The sequence below is a fragment of the Xiphias gladius genome, chromosome 18, assembly GCF_016859285.1.
Source record: "Xiphias gladius isolate SHS-SW01 ecotype Sanya breed wild chromosome 18, ASM1685928v1, whole genome shotgun sequence".
Lineage (NCBI taxonomy): Eukaryota > Metazoa > Chordata > Actinopteri > Istiophoriformes > Xiphiidae > Xiphias > Xiphias gladius.
Window position 1 is genome coordinate 17,402,055 of NC_053417.1, and position 17,905 is coordinate 17,419,959.

Below are 17,905 nucleotides of genomic sequence, written 5' to 3' on the forward strand. Positions count from 1 at the left end.
ACCGTGTGGCTCCCATCCGTCCTGTTGCTGTGAGAGAACCGCTGCCGCTGCTGCTGCTGCTGCTGCTGCTGCTCGGATGGATCGGATGGGTTTTCTGACATTGCCCTTTTTTTTTAAGACATTGAACTAGTTTATAGGTCTGATAACGCTCTATATGGGCGACGTCTCTGTCACTGACGAGCGCGTCAGCTGCTTCTGTTCCGAGTTTAGAGCAGTTTGGGGATCCCGTCCCAGTGAGCGCCGCCCCCGACAGGTGCGCACAGTGCGCAGCGAGGATGGGCAGACGTGAGGCAGACAGCAGAGGCGCAATGAACACCGGCGACCGCTCCGAGCTCGGCTGTCTGCAGGACGCGGCATCCGGCGGCCGCCGTGCCGGCGAGGAGTCCCCGAGGCCGGACAGCCGGCAGAGGGACCCAGAGATGGAGGCGGCGGGCCGTGCGGCGGCGGCCACGGCGCCGATGGAAGTGAAGAAGCACCTGCACAAACACAACTTGAAACACCGCTATGAAGTGATGGAGACTCTGGGGAAAGGCACCTACGGCAAAGTGAAGAAGGCGGTAGAGAGAGCAAGCCTGAAGACGGTGAGTATGAACATGATGCAGAATAATATTTTAAGCTTTCCATAGCTGTGTGCCTCAAGGATGCTGTCTCTTCTCATCTGCAATATTTAACAAGCAGAATTAAATGTAGGCAAATTGTTATATTTATGGATGACTGTAGCCTAGATCATGATCAACCTGTTTCTGAAAATGTTTGACCTGTCAGCCTCCTCTGCTGATACATACAAAAGCTCGATAGAGACAATGTGATATGCTGCTAATGCTTTTCTTCTCAGCAGTCTCAAGACTGTTGACCATTGGGTATTAAATATTCATTTGGAGGTGGGGCCGAGCTCCTGGGTGGCGTGTGTGTGTGTGTGTCTGCATGTGTGTATGTGCGTGTTTGTGTGTTTATGGGTGAGCTCATGGGCTGACGCTGAACCCAGTTCTTGCTTCCTGTGCTGCCAGGCTGAGATGCCTTTAGTCTGACTCACTCGGCACTTGAAAAAAGGGATAAAATGACTACAATAGGTCTCCTCCAATAGGAGTCCGACCCCCTTTTTTGCCAGCAACCCAGTGAAACACACTCACACACGCACACATGCACATAATATATTATATATAATATAGTGCTGGTTTGCTTTATATTTTGAATATACATGTTATAGTCAGAGTGTGGTGCCAGGTTAGTTTGAATAATTTTGGGTTTGTGGCTACAGTCAGTCTTTAATCCCTCACTCTGCTGTGATCTGAGCACAAAGAGACAGAGGAACCCATCAGCCTCAAATTCCCCTTCTGTTATTTTTTAGGAAACAAACACACAGTAATAGGGATAATCTTTTTTTGCAGTCAGATTGTGGAAGGGCGACTGGCACAATTCCTCTGGCTGCTTTCACTGTAACTCTGAGACCTCCGTCTGCGAGAAAGAAAGGGCAGAGAGAGGGAGTGAAAGACAGGACAGGTAGGAGATTGGCGGAAAAATATGCACAGAAAAAGGAACAGAGAGAATTAGCTATTAGGTGGTTGTAGGTGTGTGTGTGTGTGTGTGTGTGTGTGTGTGTGTGTGTGTGTGTGTGTGTGTGTGTGTGTGTGTGTGTGTGTGTGTGTGTGTGTGTGTGTGTGTGTATAGGACACAAGGGAAAAATGCTGAATTCTTTGAGCCAGTAGCAAGCACATACCAAGGATTCTTTGAAACAAAACGGACATTATTTTTGGAAACAAGACCAGGGGGCTGTTATATGTGTGTGGGGAGGAGGCAGAGGAGGAGACAGTTTTAGGGCAAGAAGGAGGATGAAGACGAGGAAGAGGAGATGTTTTAGATTAAAGAGCTGAGGTCACTTTCACTGGCTGGGGAGCCTGGCTCATCTCTTAAACTGAACCATGTTAGAAAAGAAAACGATAAGATGTTTTTGTTTTTTACAGTTTACATTCTGATGTTTTTTCAAAAGTTACATAATTTCATCAGATATGTGCATCTTTTAACAAAACCGCACCTGTTTTGCTTCACATCTTTTTTTCAAAATCAAAATACTTCCAGCTAGCAGATGTAGTAGTGCTGACCATCTCTTTTATCTTCTTAGATGCGAAAACACACACCAGATGCATGTTTTGTTTTCGTATGCTACGCGAAATTAATCAGTCTTCACTAAGAAAAATTGCAATCTGGGAAATTCAAAGAAGTGGTTCAAATGACATGAGGTTCGATCAGAGTGGAAATCAAAAGTTTACGTGTATCTTACACGGCCACACTCGAAGGTGCAGTGAAAAGCCAGCTGTCATAGAGAGGAAGGAGACGAGGTATCATTTGAGTACAGCGATGATGGTGCACTTATTTCGACTCTCTCTCCTTGAGGACATTCATAGTGTTGCACTTGGTTGTACACATGAAAAGTGACAGAAATAGCTGTGCAACGAATGAAGGAAGAGAGCTAGAGAGAGACATTCAGTCCCTGGCTCCTGTCTCACCAGTCGGATACGGAAAGTTACAGAAATGGTTGGACACAGACCCCCCAATCCAACGTCGGAAAGGTGTGGGTGGAGGGGGTTCCAAAGTAAGTCTGATGGAGTCTTGGCCAGGCGCAGTGACTTCCTGAAGTGTTGTCATCAACCAGCAGAGACTCCAATTAGTCATTGCACCCCGCCAAAAAACAAAAAACAAAAAAAACAAAAACCCATAAAACCACCAGAAATAGGTAGTTGGATTTTTTTTTTTTTTAACCTTCAGACAGAGCCCAGCTAGCTGTTTCCCCTTGTTTCTAGTCTTAAGCTAAGCTAACCAGCTGCTGGCTCCCAGGATATCAAACTATTGCTTCAACTAGACTGTTTGTCTTGGAGATTAATCATTAATCTTTTTTTTTTTTTTTTTTTTGGTTTTGTTTTGTTTGTTTTTTTTAGCAAGCAGTTAAATCATTTCAGTTGTGCATAGGTACATTTGGATGTCAGGGCTAAAACAGTATACCTTAGTTCTCCCCTACAGGTCTTTTTGCACTGACTTTGTTGATTCAGCCATTCTAAATCCACCATCATCAACACACTGTGCAGTTCTGACGTTCCTGGTGATGGAAAGGGACAGCTTAGGGCTCTGTGTGCGTTTGTGTGTGTAGCTGGTTGGTGAGGTTAAGGGTCTTTTTGGCAAGAAGCCTGTATAATCCTCCTGTTAAATCTTTCCCAGATGCAGCTGGGATCTTTAGTGATGCTCAGGCTCTTAGGAGGTGTACATATGTGTCTGTGTGTGTTTGTGTGTGTCTGTGTGTGTACGTGGATCAGTCTGTTGGAATAATGGAAGAAGAAGTCAGCGAGTGGCCGCCAGCCACCCTAAAACTCCATCGTGACTTCACTGACACTCACAAAACACCTACAAAAAGTGAAGAGCCCGCGAGATTTGTGCAGTGAGGAAAGGCACTGCCAGGGCATTGGAGCTGCCCCAGTAAATATAAAAAGAAAATTAGGGGCAGGAGAGTAAACACAAAGTTCTACTTTGGCTGGTTTAAATTAATTCTTACTATGATGGGGCTGTGCAGAGCATTGTGTATCTGTCTGTACATGGTGTACATTTGTATTGGCTGTAACATTACAACACGTACAGTATGTTCTTCTACAGACATTTTCTAATAATGTAAAAGAATATCTGATTACATCCGCATGACTCATACACGTAGCTACTTATATTTCCTACATTTGTCCTGTTACAGTTTGGGGTTTTTGGCCAATATCTCACATGCAGCACATTATTTGGATGAACAATGAGACATTGTTAGTGAAAAGTATACTTCAGAGGTTAAACTTAGACATGACGCATACACAGCACATTTGCATGCCCTGGGTGAAATCACACACACGCAAACACACACATACCCACACTTCCTCCTCACACACGTGCCCCTTTAAAAATTCTCTTAAGGCCCCGAAAGCTGAACAATGCCTGGAGTGTGTCTTTCTTTTCTGTGCTGTACTGATCAGACCTTAATGCCAAGTCCGGGGGGGCAACTCAGGGCTTAGAGTGACAGTAAAATACAAGTCTTTGTACCCTGAGTCCACATACTTTGACATACTTTATCCACGCCTTTCACCTGTTCTCTTAGCTGCCTCTTACATCCTCCGTCCTCATCCCTTCGGGTTATTTCGTATTCTCCCTTTCCCTCCCTACCATTGCTGTCCCAGCTAACAGGTATTTGGGTCAGAAAACATCCACGAGCACGCAAGCATCCACATGTTAATAGCTCTCCAAGCTCGGACACACGCCGTTCAGCTGACAGCCACTGGATATGTGTGGCCTACTCTCTGACCCAGTACCCACTACCTCTCGCCTGATAGAGTTTTGCCACATCAGTCTGGCGATGTTAGAAAACTGTCCTCCTAAAGTATGCTGAGCACTTGATTATATAAAAAGATACAAACCTTAAAAAACAAAAAAAACAAAAACAAAAAATATTCTCCTTCACTGGATAGCCTCACACCAGTAATAGAAGGTCAGGTCAGTCCTGGGAGTTCCCTGGAGTGTGTTTGTGTTGTGTTGCATAACTGTTGCGGTTGATGGAGCGTGTGAATTGTGTCTTCCAGTGTCTCGTTGACATTTTTTCCAGCAGCTGAGAATTCTGGAGCTGTGACCTGAGGGAGAGGCCTGCTCGCCCATAGGGACTCTGAAGGGGTTGACAGAATTATACAGCGGTATGAGCTGTGCTATGTTAGGATGTCAACCTCACAAAGTAGTCCCTTAGCCTCAGCATATCATTATAACACATCTCTTACTCTTCTGTTCTGTTCTGTTTTTTTTTAAGTATATAGTATTTCTAAAAAGGACACCCTGGTCTGTCTTGTCCTTCTACAATGCCGTTTTGGTGACAGTTACTCTATCCAAAGAGATTTAGGGGCTCCTGCTGGGTTGCCTGCTTTGGTGCGTGTGCGTGTTCGGCGGTTGGGGGTTACATTGGGGTACAGTGAGTGGGATTAAGGAAGCAGAGTGTGAACAGTGCAGCTGTCAACCTTCTGCCTCAGAGCGAGCTCAGATCACAGGAGACCTGCTCTCACCGTCCCGCTTTTAAAACCCACATAATCACCCCTAATACCCAGAGATTTTATTTGTGTATGTGTGTGTGAGTGTAACCGTATCAACGCTATGTGGTACTTTGTTTCCATGCATGTCTATGCAAGTGATACACGAACTCTGCATTTATCAGTGTTGATCAACTTTTTTGAAAGACTTGAGTTGTTGTGAGGGAGGTGAGGAGGAAAATACATTAACTGGTGGGTTTGCAGAGGAATTAATTAAAGAGGAAGCTGTGTTTAAAGGCACTAGAGCTTCTGTGAAAATGGGCAACAACAAGAAGTGTTGTGCAAAGTATCACCATGGTAACGACTGTTCGTTGATGACCTAATGCTGTTTTCTTGCTGTGGAAGCTGGGCTCTCTAGGAGGATTAGTTTTGTGCATCTTTTGTCCTTTTTAAGGCTGTTAACCATCCACACCTTTTCACTACAGTGATCAAATCATGATGGTTTGAGCATTGAGCTTCATATAACATGTATGGACTCAATAGTGTGTCTTCTTTCTCAGGTGGCAATTAAGTCGATCCGTAAGGAGCGCATCACTGACGACCTGGACAAAATTCACATCCAGAGAGAGATCGAGATCACCTCCTCGCTCAGGCACTCCAACATTATACGCTTCCACGAGGGTAAGACTGCAAAAGCACAAACAGCGCACACAAGTCCTAAATATAACAGTGAAGTGAAGCCTGATATAGCTTCTTCTTCTGTGCCATAATCCCCCCAAATAAAATTGCACCACTGAGCCACAGCATTGTACTGGGTGTTCCTTCTTTACCATGAACACTATACCATGGCAATGTAGTTTATTTTGGGTTGATCCCATTTAAACAGCCGCAAATATTCACTAAAACGCCAAATCTGCCACCGAAAATAGTCCCAAACAAGTGCACTGCTGACTCCTGTGTGAGTAATATTTTCTAAAAGCTGCAGTGCCCAACTATTGTAGGAAATCATTTAGCCTTAAAAAAAAATGAAACTGTATATTTTTTTAACCATTTTCTAAAATGTTCGTCTTTAAAAAGCAAGAAGGTTTAACACATTGTTGTGGTTAGTCTTTTCATGGGATTTGTTGATAATAACAAAGACATAGAATCTCATCAGCCTTATCCTCTGAAAGTCTCTAATATTTAGTATCCATTGTTAGATTTTATCTTGTTAAGGTTTTTGTTAAATACTTGCTGTATGTGTGAATGAGATGTTTTATTGGATCCATAATATATTATATGCATATATCAAATTCATTCTGAGGTAAAACCGTTAACAGGGAACCTGCAGTCCTGCAAACTTGGTGGTCACTTGTACTCACTTAACTTAATTACATTGTTTCAGGCTGTAGACTTTAATCGGGTAAGAGTCTTACCTCATGAAACTCGTACAAGTGACCGACAGTGTACACGATTTCTGCCTCCTTCTTGGTTTCAATAGATTCTGATGACCTGAGTACACAAGGTGAAGCAGTAGAAGTCCCTATAGAAACACTGACAGAAATTCAGAAACCTTCAAAAAGTCGACTCACACTTTCATCAAAAGAATGTCAGCTAAACTTCATTTAGCAGATATAGTGTTCCAATTAGACATTGATTTCACTGATCCACACTTACCAAGCCCACAGCTTCTTAGTTATTGATGTCTCTGTTTCTACAAATCTAGAATAGCATCTCTTATTGTTGTATTGTATCCATTAACATTCATATAATTACATCTGCATAATGTCATATTGTAACTGTGTCCTGCATCCTGTGCAGTGTTTGAGAGCCGGGATAAGATTGTGATAGTGATGGAGTACGCCAGCAGAGGAGAGCTGTACGATTACATCCAGGAGAGGAGGAGATTGCCAGAAACAGAAGCCAGAAGCATCTTCAGACAAATTACATCTGCTGTCCACTACTGCCACAAGGTTTACACACAAACACACACACACACACACACACACACACACACATACACACACACTAGCACACACGCACACACGCACACATGCACTTTCTGCAAATGCACCACAGGTATTTAGTATAAATTAGAGAATGACATGTCAGGCACGTGCTTAATTGCATGCTGTGGTATTCAATGGTGCACAAGCAAACACAGAACCGCTAAATCCTCTAAATCCTAATCCTAATACTGCAGAAAAACTTGACTCGAGTTTTTAGATCTCTCTGGGTTAAGAGCGCATTAAGCCCGGATCGTTTTTTACAGTCACACACTGACACATTTCACAAACACGTTGCTTAAATGAGCTTCCTTCCCGCTTCCTCCACATTACTGTAAGCCTTGGCAAAGGAACAAGTCCGGCTTTGTTTCTTTGTTTTTATTGTTGTGTACATAAAATCAACAGGAATTATCAAGGAAATACATAAATCCTATTAATACAGAAATGCATTAAAGTAGAAGTGAGGATCTGCGCCTTACAGTCATCTGAGCTGGATATAATAGAAAGGTTTTTGTTTTCATATCATTCTTATTTTAGCAGGTTGGTCTCCTCACGAATCCGTCACATTAAACTTAGAAATTGTGATTCAGCTCCTGCAGCTTCGTAGTAGGCAGGGAGTTGGATTTTATGCTCCTCGTGTCCTTGAATATTGTCCCAAAATAGAGTTGAATGTTCCGGCATGAATGAATTATTGAATGTGCCTCTGAGGTATGCGAGACTCATGGAGCGATTATTAAGGCTTCAAGAGAAGAATGAAAATAATTCAGTCATTTGCTGCTCTTTTTCTTTTTTTACTATTCTCCAAATCAGTTCATAGTCATTCAGTCTGGTCAACCGCATATATTTTTTTCATCTTTGTCTCTGCCTTGCATCTACACATACGCAGACATACGGGCTTACATACTGAGCACAAAATATTGTCTAAGGTCATGGGTCATTTCCTCCACTTAAGTGCTCTGAAGAGGATGTAATTAATGAAAAAAGGGAGGCTATTCTGGTTCATTAACCAGAATAGCCTCTTTAAGAGAAATCGACTGCAGTGTTTAAAGTTTCTCTGCGCCACATGGCTTCCTGGGTGGCCAGAGTTATCTATAGCAGCACTGTCTCTTCTTTTGATTTGCTACCTAATCAATATCATTGAAACACTTCATCCTGCAACAGACCTTTCCCTCCCATTGCCTCTAAAGCGTACTACGGCTCTTCCTCACCAGGGTCCACAGCTGTCTACACTGTCTACACTGGCTCCCAGGTGCTCAATGCAATCAGGGGATCAAATCAATTCTCATCAGATTAATTAACCCAAACAAAGCACTTCCTCATGCCTGACGATGGTTAAACAGTCTTTGCATGCAGAGAGAAAACATCTGACTGTAAAAAGGAGGGAGGAGCAGTGCAGGGCCTCATGTGTGTCTCTGCTCTCTTGCAGAATGCCGTTGTGCATCGAGACCTTAAACTGGAGAACATCCTTTTAGATCAAGATTTGAATGTGAAGGTAAGATCGATAAAACATATGTAAATTCAGCCTTCATGTCACTTTCCAAAAAAAGAAGCGCAGACATCCAGGCTGTGGAAAACAAATGAAGAGTTTCTTACCCAAAACAAGATATTTATCCCTGCATAAAAAATGATTGTGTCCTCTGGCAAAATCCCGTGTTGGCCTGAGCGATAAATATGTCATGGGTCATTATAATGAATCATCCTAAAACCACTGATTTCACTTTTGTTTTTGAACATGAAGGCATACATCTTTATGACACACTGGCTGATATGTTTCAAGAAACAATCTTTTCCCACTGCTGCTGTATTTAGCATGCTGGAATGAAGCTTCACATAGTGCAGCTTGTATGGGATTATTTTGAAAGCTCCAAAATAAAATGCAAACAATGTGCACATTCAGAATATACACTGGAACACTTTCTGCCCACAGTAATTTTTAATTTTGTTGTTAAGCTGTGCACACTGAACCAGCACAAACATAGTGCCAGGTCTTATAAAAGAACCCAGGGGTCATTTTTTGCCTTATTTGGATATTTCCCTCCCTATATGGGAGCTGTGCACCGCCAAATGGGAATGCAGGGAATCCAGTGGCAATCATGCCAATCGGAGGGCTTTAATATAAGTATGATCTGTCCGTCCGTCAAAAGAAAACACTATGTGCAGACCTCTCAGCAGCTCTTCATTCATCGCAAACCGCAGGTTCACCACAGTGGCCTTTTCACGGCATCCGCTGCAGGAAATGACCAAGTCTCTGTGTAATGCATGCGCCTGTTACAATAGCTTTTTAATGGCATGCGTTAAAGGAAGGCACAGCCAGACACGTTAGGGAAAATGTTGGGTCTCGGTGAAGCTTGAAGCCACAGATTATAATTTAAGAATATACTAATAGGAAATTGTTCTTTGATGTTTTGCTTTGACTCTTTTCATTTCAGAAGTGGCAGAAGTCTGCACAGTGGGTGACTTGTTTTTCTATTTTCTGAACTAAGCGTTTTGAATTTATTTGCGTAATGTGTTCTTTACATATTTCACTGACACCCCTAATATACAGTGTTTTAGTACCACATTTTGTAGCCTGTTTAGAGAGAAAAAACAAGAATCAGCTAGAGGGGATTAAGCACCAAAGTCATCCATGAAACCAGTAACAACATTAAAAAGTACATTTGGATAAAAACTGGGATGTATTTATACACTGTGCACACATGCAGCCAGAAGATCAATTTTTGCTATATGTTTACGCTTAGGTCAAAGCATAATTTCAATAAGCGAACAAATCATCCAGACACACAGTTGCAAAATCAATAATCTGATGTGCATCGGTGAATTCCTGATTAAAATACAGATAATGAAATGATACATTTCACCAGAATGAATAAGCTGGTTTCTTCATTACACAACAGGGCAGTTTGACTGTTTACTTGTATCAAGCCAAAGAAGAGTACGACTTGATCAGAGAAAGCAGATAACTTTGCTAATCATACCAAATTTAACTTTATTCTCACATAATAATAATAATCAAAAAGAACCTCACAAGGCAGCTCGAATTATTTGCACCTACTGGATGTGAACAACAGTCTTACAGTAGTCCATGCAATTCCCAGGCACGTGTATAGGATTCGTTTGTATATTTAGAAGAAAGAGTGTCTTCAACACTGAGGAATGTCTTTGGCAAAGCACTGAAATGAATATGAGAACCTCCCACAGATGTATCCTGGTGGCAAAGCAGAATTTACGCTGCAGGGAGCACATGCACAAACACACAGCAGCATGTAGAAGGTAAAGCTTTATAAACAGCACAACTCACGTGCTCAGTATACACATCAATATTGCCACTGTATGTACAGGTATGATATCAACAGTGAGCGCACACAAACACACACACACACACACACACACACACACACACACACACAAGCACATATATATATATGGATATGGATATAGATATATACATATATACATACATATAGATATATACATATATACATATAGATATATACATATATATACATACATATACACACATATACACACACATACACACACATATATACATACACACATACATATACATATATACATATACATACACATATATACATATGTATATGTATATATATATAATTACAAAGCCTCAACTTCCATCTGTGATGTCTGTTTTCCTGTTCCACTGTTCCACAGAAATAAAGCTGTCACATCAAGTATCTTTAACACCAGAGGGGCTGATAGCAGGGTGGTGCGCATTTTAATAATCTCTTCAGATAGAGAGGAGCCTCAGTATTTTTGCGTATGGCTCTCGCAGCTTCGAGTGAGTGATTGTTCCGTTACGTGAGTGTAAGCAGCCTGATGTTTTTGGCCTTCTTCTCTTTCCTCACTCACACTTACTTTGGCAAACGCTCAGCATACCTATTTTTGGCTCCTTTAAAACGAATTGCCTTGAGTTGTTGATTTTTTTGCCGTATGACTAAAAGTTTGCAGTGCAGACTCAGTGAGAAAGGAATCTGGATTGTGTGAGGATGAGTTTGAGCGTTGACGTGAATGAGTGTATTAAACTTATGAAGGATTCAGTGTTGTAATTGTATGATGGCTGTTAGGTAGTTATGTCCATGACCTAGACTCACTGTCACATAAATCCAAACATGTGAACCCATGGATACATATTTTCTGGACTGGACCTCTCTTCCCACAGCTGTAAATGTTTGAATGACATATGATACTTGTTTTTTGTTTTTTTTTTTACATATGGGTTACATCTGTGACATATCTTTCAAGGTTTTATTGTTGTTACGATTGTTCGTATTCAAGGTTTCATTTATTATATATTGCCTGCTTTTTTTGTTATGATCAACCTTTATTTATGAATAAATCAATTGTATTGAATACACTTTAATTTAGTGGCTTGACATCCCTTTGAAATATGTGTTAGTGTAATTATTATTGTTCCACTCTGGGAATTAATAAAATTATGTGATCTTCCATAGCTCAGGAGCAGGAGTAGCAAGGAGCACAAAGTAAATATAACCAGAATGTATTAATTACTGTATTCTCTTTCTCTTGTTCTGCAGCTGGCTGACTTTGGCCTTTCCAATCATTTCCAGAGGGACACTCTGCTGCAGACCTACTGTGGAAGTCCACTCTATGCTGCCCCAGAGATAGTGAAAGGACTTCCATACCAGGGGCCAGAGGTGGGTAACACACCGCCAAACTATTTCCAAACATTATGGGTGTTTCGTTAAAGCCACAACATGCAAGTTCTGGAAATCAAGCTAGCATGAGACTCAAAAGCAAACCCCTCTGCTCCTCCCGTCTCTGCGAATTTGCTTCATGAAAACATGAGGCACATTTTCAAGCACTGCTACTTTAATTTTTGTCATGCTTAAAATTGTATCAAATCATGTGCCACCTCAATTTTCTGAGTTATGTGAATGGCATGTTCTTCATTATGTGTGTTTTTTGGTGCAAGGTGGACTGCTGGGCGCTGGGGGTGCTGCTCTATGCGCTAGTGTACAGCAGCATGCCGTTTGATGGGGCTAGTCTCACCACTCTCACTGAGCAGATCAGCCAAGGTCGCTACCACAGACCCAACCCCCCCTCAGGTAAACCTTCGTCAATGTCCATGTCTCCGTCAACATTATGTTTACATTTCTATTCACCAGAGTGTGCGATGTGATTGCTTTGTGTGTTTTACTTACTACTATCCTGTTAATTACATTGTGTTGCTATATATAACTGTTGACTCTGTTCTTCCAGACGCCTGCGCTCTTATCGACTGGTTGTTGACGGTGCGTGTGGATGAGAGAGCCACGATAGAGGATGTAGCCAACCACTGGTGGGTGAACTGGGGTTATGAAGAGAGTGTGTGTGACTGCCCTTCATCTCCACACCAAGAATGCCCCTCCCCCCTGCTGGCTCGCTACATCGACTGGCAGAATCGGGTTGCTGCTGCCAGCAACATGACTGTTGACCCAGGGTGCCTATCCTCAGACTCCTCCTGTCCAACTCAGCGCTCTCATCACCCCTTTTACTTCAGTTTACCTCTGAAGAGCGACCGTGGAGGAGGAGGAGGTGGTGGAGGAAGAGCACGTGGAGGAATTTCAAGCCTCAGGAAGTCACGCAAGGAGAATGCTATTCCCCAGACTGCACAGGGAGCATGTGCTAATGTTTGTGCAACAGCTACCTCCTCTGCTGTGATTTCCTCCACTTCCACTATTGAGAGAAAGAAACCTAAAGGTATTCTGAAACCTCAGAGGAGCTTTGACTCAGTTTTTCACAGCCCTCCTAAAGAAAACTCTCCCTCCCAACAATGTAGCACTTCTCCCCAGCCTTATCAAACACATGCTGATGTCCTTTCAACCAACCTGCCGTCTCCCTCTACATTCAGTCAGCCCTCATCTAAAATGCCTAAGAAGGGGATACTTAAGAACTTGTATGGAGGGGAATCAGGTTATGGCTCATCCTCAGATAGAAGGGGCTCTGGAGCAGGAGTTAACGAGAGTAATGCAGGTGATTTGTGCTCCTACAAACAGCACAGTTGTCTCCCAGCAGCTGAAGGTAGTCCCACCATGCGCACAGAGGCAGTAAGAAGAAGGAAGGGTATTCTGAAACGTAATGGGAAGTTTTCTCGCAGTCTGGATCTTCCTGATGGCCACCACTCATCTCCCTCTTCAGCCCCTGCGATGTTCCCCGAGGCTCTGCAACAGCTCCTCCAGGCCACAGGGGGCGTCGAGGGCCGCCGTAGCCGCCCTTCAAGTGTGGTGAGCGAGGACAGCCTCTTCTCTTCCGATTCCTTCGACCTGCTGGACCTCAGCGCCCAGTCGCGTCGCAGGATTTTCTCCCGGAGGATGCAGCACAGCGCCTGCAGCTCTGAGGAAGACCTGGAGCCGCTGAGAGCTGAGGCAGACAGGGTTGGTGAAGACAGAGAAGGACAGAAGGAAATGCTAACATAAGCCCAAAGACTGATGGAGACATTAGTGTGGTGAAGAATTGGGTTGAACACCAGTTGTTGAATTCACTTTTTGGTGATAATCATTGCATGCCACCCTGAGTAGACTTACTGAACTCTGGAAAGGTTGCATCTCGAGTACGCGGACTCTCCTGAGCATTGTACTGTCAATGTAGAGCACCATGTCTTGGCATATTTGTCTGTAATGAATGAAAATTTGTCAATTTAATTGTACTCTGGATGTGAGGCAACACAGAGAGTGACAAGACATTAAGTGGCACCTAAAGGGGATCCAAAATCTGCCGAATTGTAGAGATCGCACACCTGAATGTGGCAGGATGGCCATTCAGTCTATTTAGGGAACTTACTCTAACCTCACCTGCAGAACAAATCTTCTTTTTAGATTTTACAGCAGATATCTGTTCAGATGAGCTTTTGAAAATGTGTGTCTGGACGCTGTAATCTGGTAAAGTCAGCACTGCGGGTTTTGGGAACTGATGAGAGTATAACCAAGTGCCATCTTGGATATGTGAATCGACATATACTAAGTGTGCCAGTAGTGACAACAAACTGTCAAGACATATAGACAGCTCTATTGTGAGGAAACATTCTGCTAAACTAAACTGTTGTGATACTTCTAACTCTAACACATTACCCTGTTTAGCATTTATAAGTGCTATATGAACATGTAATAAATAGTTTTTAACTGAAATGTATTTGTAAGCAGATATAAAGAAATATTAAGTGTTTTTGTCAACAATTATAACCTCTCCTATGAAGACACATTATATATCATTACCATCGTCTTTTACTATATTGCCATCCATTATCAGTTTAGCCACCGATTGGTGCCCACAGGAGGAGGTATAGTTGTTGTTAACAGACACTTACATCTGCGTACAACTACATTATAGTGTGTCATAAACCATTTATCAAATGTTAATATATGGCAAATAAATGTTAATAGAAGGGGTTAAAGTACAGTGTTACCTATCCAACCACATGTTACTGAGTATATTTGTACTACACAGTATTACACTGTGCACAATTTGCTCCTTTGCACCAAAAGACGCAGTATGAACAGCGGATGGATCACATTGCTTTTTAACGTGAAACCACCATCACTGCTGTGGACGTCTAAACATTTGATGTATGCAGTAGTTGTAAACAAGTTTAAATCTGTAATTTTCATACTGTGAGAAAAGAACTCTGTTCATTTTGTTCAAGCATTTCTTTTTTTCTTTTTTTTCTTGGAAAAAATAAATTATGTGGATCTGAATATTTTCCAGTTGTTTCCTTCTTTCTCTTTTTGGACCCGAGCATTGTGCAATATGGAGAATTTGAGAAACGTTGCTTTCAAAAGACAAAAAGCTGTCCATTAAAATAATTCCAAGGGTCCCATGTCTCCATAAACACAGAGCTGTGTTTACCCTGAAGACTGTTTTCTTTATAGGCCGTGTACTTAAATAAGAGTGCATTTGAGAAAAGAAAGAACTCAGCATCATGTGAAAATATTTCATGAACTCTCTTCACTTCAGGTTAAATTTACATTTTATTGGATCATTTTGTATAAAGAGAAGGATGAATAGATCAACTGTGCAAAACTACATGTTGGAAAAAGTAAGCAATGGAGGATTGACTATGACGACTACATGCTTTCCCTTTTGTTTCCTTTATCGGCTTTCGCTAAATACTTTTCTAAACACAGTCCTCATGTTTTGCAAGCCTCCCCTCTGTCAAATGGAGAGGGCCCATCATCGTTGTGAGGTAAAAGCCCCATATCTCCAGGTTTGGGGATTTTAATGCTTTAAGACATATTTAAGGATTACATTTTCCTCTATGGCTTTATAAAATTCTCCAACCTTTATGACTCATGAAATCATTTCAAAAGTTTTTAGATACTGTCACTGGTCCTTATTTCCCTAAAAGTTGCTTTTTCAGACATATACGTTTTTCACAGCGTTAAGATGAAACAAAGCCAAGCTCACTAGCAGGTCTTGTTTAGATTTGGAGAATTCTGGTATGGCTGATATAAACATAGGGATTACTTTATACCACCCACTGGAATTTTTTTAACTCGTTTAAGTGTTCTTGTTGCAATACATAGTCTGATGACTTTAATGTTAATGGCTGATTGATGGCTGAAAAGCAATTTGTTCATTTGCCCATTGGTGAATGAAGTCCAGAGCAGAAGTCTGATGATGACATTTCAAAACAGTTGCTGTCTCCCGTCAGTCACACAGGGACCATTCACTTACATAACGGCTGCCATTTATATCTGTTCAGCTAATATTTACAATGCATGCACTCTAAAAACCCACTGCACACTACCTGCTGAGCGCCAAACAGCAAATACACACAGTTACTGACTAGCTGGTGATGTTAGAACATATAGCAGCTAAAGGAATATTTCCATCAGGAGTTAGAGTTAAATACAGAATTAAAAAAGAGTGAATATTGGGCTTACGCTCACCAGGTGACCATTAAACACAACTACAAATGAAGGTTTTGCTGCTCCATAACTGAAGGATGTGTAAAGAAGCAACTGTTTGCTGACAAGTTATCAACATATAAGATGCTGACATGTCAATGTTGTGTTTGCTACTTGTTTCTGCTGCCCCTAAGTGGCCAAAATTTTACTGCAGCTCCATAACTGCCACTGAGTGGATCTTGAAGTGATTTTGTTCATCAACGTCTGTTTCCGAGGGAAAGATCAAAATTTGAACTTCAGTGTTTTTTGTGGTGATCCCCTTCTGTTACCTCAGATTTGTTAAACTTAAACAAAAAGACCTATTTGGACCGGTTAAAAAGAAGGTGGACTATGACCTAAAGGGACAAACTCGTACTTCACCGCTGTACACAATAAAGATGTAAATACAGGCAGCAAACCTTATGAAATCCTGGTCATCAATAGATATTTATATATTGGGGATGTATATTATTCTAAAAAACCTTTCTGTTTTTTGTTGTTTGATATACCAGGTTCATCACCATCTGCACTTCACAGCTATGAAATCTCATGGGTACAAAAATGAAAGATGCACCCAGTTATAGAATGTATTTTGAAATATCCCTTTAAAAATCCCGGATTTGTCTCATAATGTATTTATTATTGGCTTCAAACAACAGATTATGCTGAATTTAATATCATAAAAAGTTGAGAAAGAGATCTGGTAATTGGAGAAGAATCCATCTACAGGGAGAAAAATGTGGGGAAATATCTTTAGCTCTTCCAAATATCCAAATTACCAATTAATTCACCTCAATTTTGCCACAGAATCTATTGATCTCCTATTTTGAGATACAAAATAAAGTTACTTTCAAGTCCAAATTGTGATTTGTGTTCCCAAAGGACTTTGGCACTTACAGTCATATGGTGTGGGATTGTCCTTCTGTCTATACATTCTCGAAAGAGGTGACAGGTGGGTTAATGGGGAGAAATATTTTATTAATAATTGATGATTCTGTTGGACAGTTGAAGTGGACAAGGGTTACGACTTTTGCAGGAAATTATGATGTTGCTTCTTTATACTTTTATTCCCGCCATAATTCAGGGGCTAACATTGTAATTTTTACTCAACAACGTTTATTTTACAGCTATAGTTACTAGTTACTTTTGAGTTTAAGATTTTACCTCAATCAAAATTATCTTACGACCCCTCAGATTTATCTTTTTACGTAAGTAATAGATCTGAGTACTTCTTCCACCACTGATGGAAAGAAACTGCCTCAGCAATTGCGCACCACACGAATCCCAAGTCTGGAGTGTATCTGGACAGGGAGATGCAACAGCTTTTAATACTTCTACTACTTCCGCCTTTTCGTGTCGTGTTTTAAGGTTGTGTTTTTTAATGGAAATTTGAACTGCGAGCAGTTTTGAACAGTAAGCTGTATGATCCCAGTAATGGTCTCCTTCATTGAGGAGCTTGAGAAACTAAACGAAGACTTCGCTTTAATAGTCAGAGGAGGATAACTGTAGAGTAAAAGCAGCTTAAAGCATCTAAGTTATGTGTGGGTGTCCCGTTAATCATATTGACAGTTTCCCTACGCAGCATGGACTCAATGGCCAAGGACTTTAAAGAAGTTGAAGTATTCCAAATATCTGTAATAATTACTGATTCACAGTTAAGACTTACTGGCCAAGAGGCTTTTCTTCCTGTTCCGTCACATGTGGATAAAGTACCATTGAGTGAACAAAAGCAGCCAGACTTTACTGGTTTTTAGGCTGCTTACTGGGGCTCAGGCAGTTAGGGCACAGTAGCATTATGACAGAGAAATCCTTCATTACCCTTATGCTTTGGGTATATTCGTCCTTGAATCTGGTTTTTTAGAGCATGCAGGCCCCAGAGTTGGAAGAAGCAGTCACATACAACAAGAACAGTACTCCATGAAAAGTCCTGTATTTGTATTCCATCACTGTAAAAAGAGACGTATTTGCAGGAAAACGTACTCAA

General features: G+C 41.5%; 1 protein-coding gene and 1 long non-coding RNA gene across 3 annotated transcripts in view; one reads left to right on the forward strand and one right to left on the reverse strand.

The window, feature by feature from the left end:
• On the forward strand, positions 1 to 14,717 carry LOC120804080 (NUAK family SNF1-like kinase 1). Of its 2 annotated transcripts, XM_040153272.1 has the most exons (7): positions 1 to 581; positions 5,591 to 5,711; positions 6,831 to 6,982; positions 8,442 to 8,507; positions 11,575 to 11,694; positions 11,973 to 12,105; positions 12,260 to 14,717. In XM_040153272.1, exons 1-7 carry the CDS (start codon positions 276 to 278, stop codon positions 13,453 to 13,455), a joined length of 2,094 nt encoding a protein of 697 aa, XP_040009206.1. In that variant the 5' UTR covers positions 1 to 275; the 3' UTR covers positions 13,456 to 14,717. The 2 variants fall into 2 exon arrangements, with proteins under 2 accessions (XP_040009206.1, XP_040009207.1); XM_040153273.1 differs by lacking the exon at positions 8,442 to 8,507.
• Positions 13,290 to 17,905, reverse strand: part of LOC120804081 — a 17,768-nt gene continuing 13,152 nt past the window's right edge. The window contains exons 2-3 of the long non-coding RNA XR_005709407.1: positions 13,564 to 13,651; positions 13,290 to 13,399 (exon numbers count right to left, since the gene is read on the reverse strand). This is a non-coding gene — a long non-coding RNA (uncharacterized LOC120804081). The remainder of the gene's footprint in view (positions 13,400 to 13,563; positions 13,652 to 17,905) is intronic.

Bases quoted from the DNA above. Each gene is read 5' to 3' on its own strand.
- LOC120804080 (XM_040153272.1), top strand. From the start codon at position 276: ATGGGCAGACGTGAGGCAGACAGCAGAGGCGCAATGAACACCGGCGAC. The intron at 5,712-6,830 runs GTAAGACTGCAA...CATCCTGTGCAG, and splicing joins CATTATACGCTTCCACGAGG to TGTTTGAGAGCCGGGATAAG. The intron at 8,508-11,574 runs GTAAGATCGATA...CTTGTTCTGCAG, and splicing joins ATCAAGATTTGAATGTGAAG to CTGGCTGACTTTGGCCTTTC.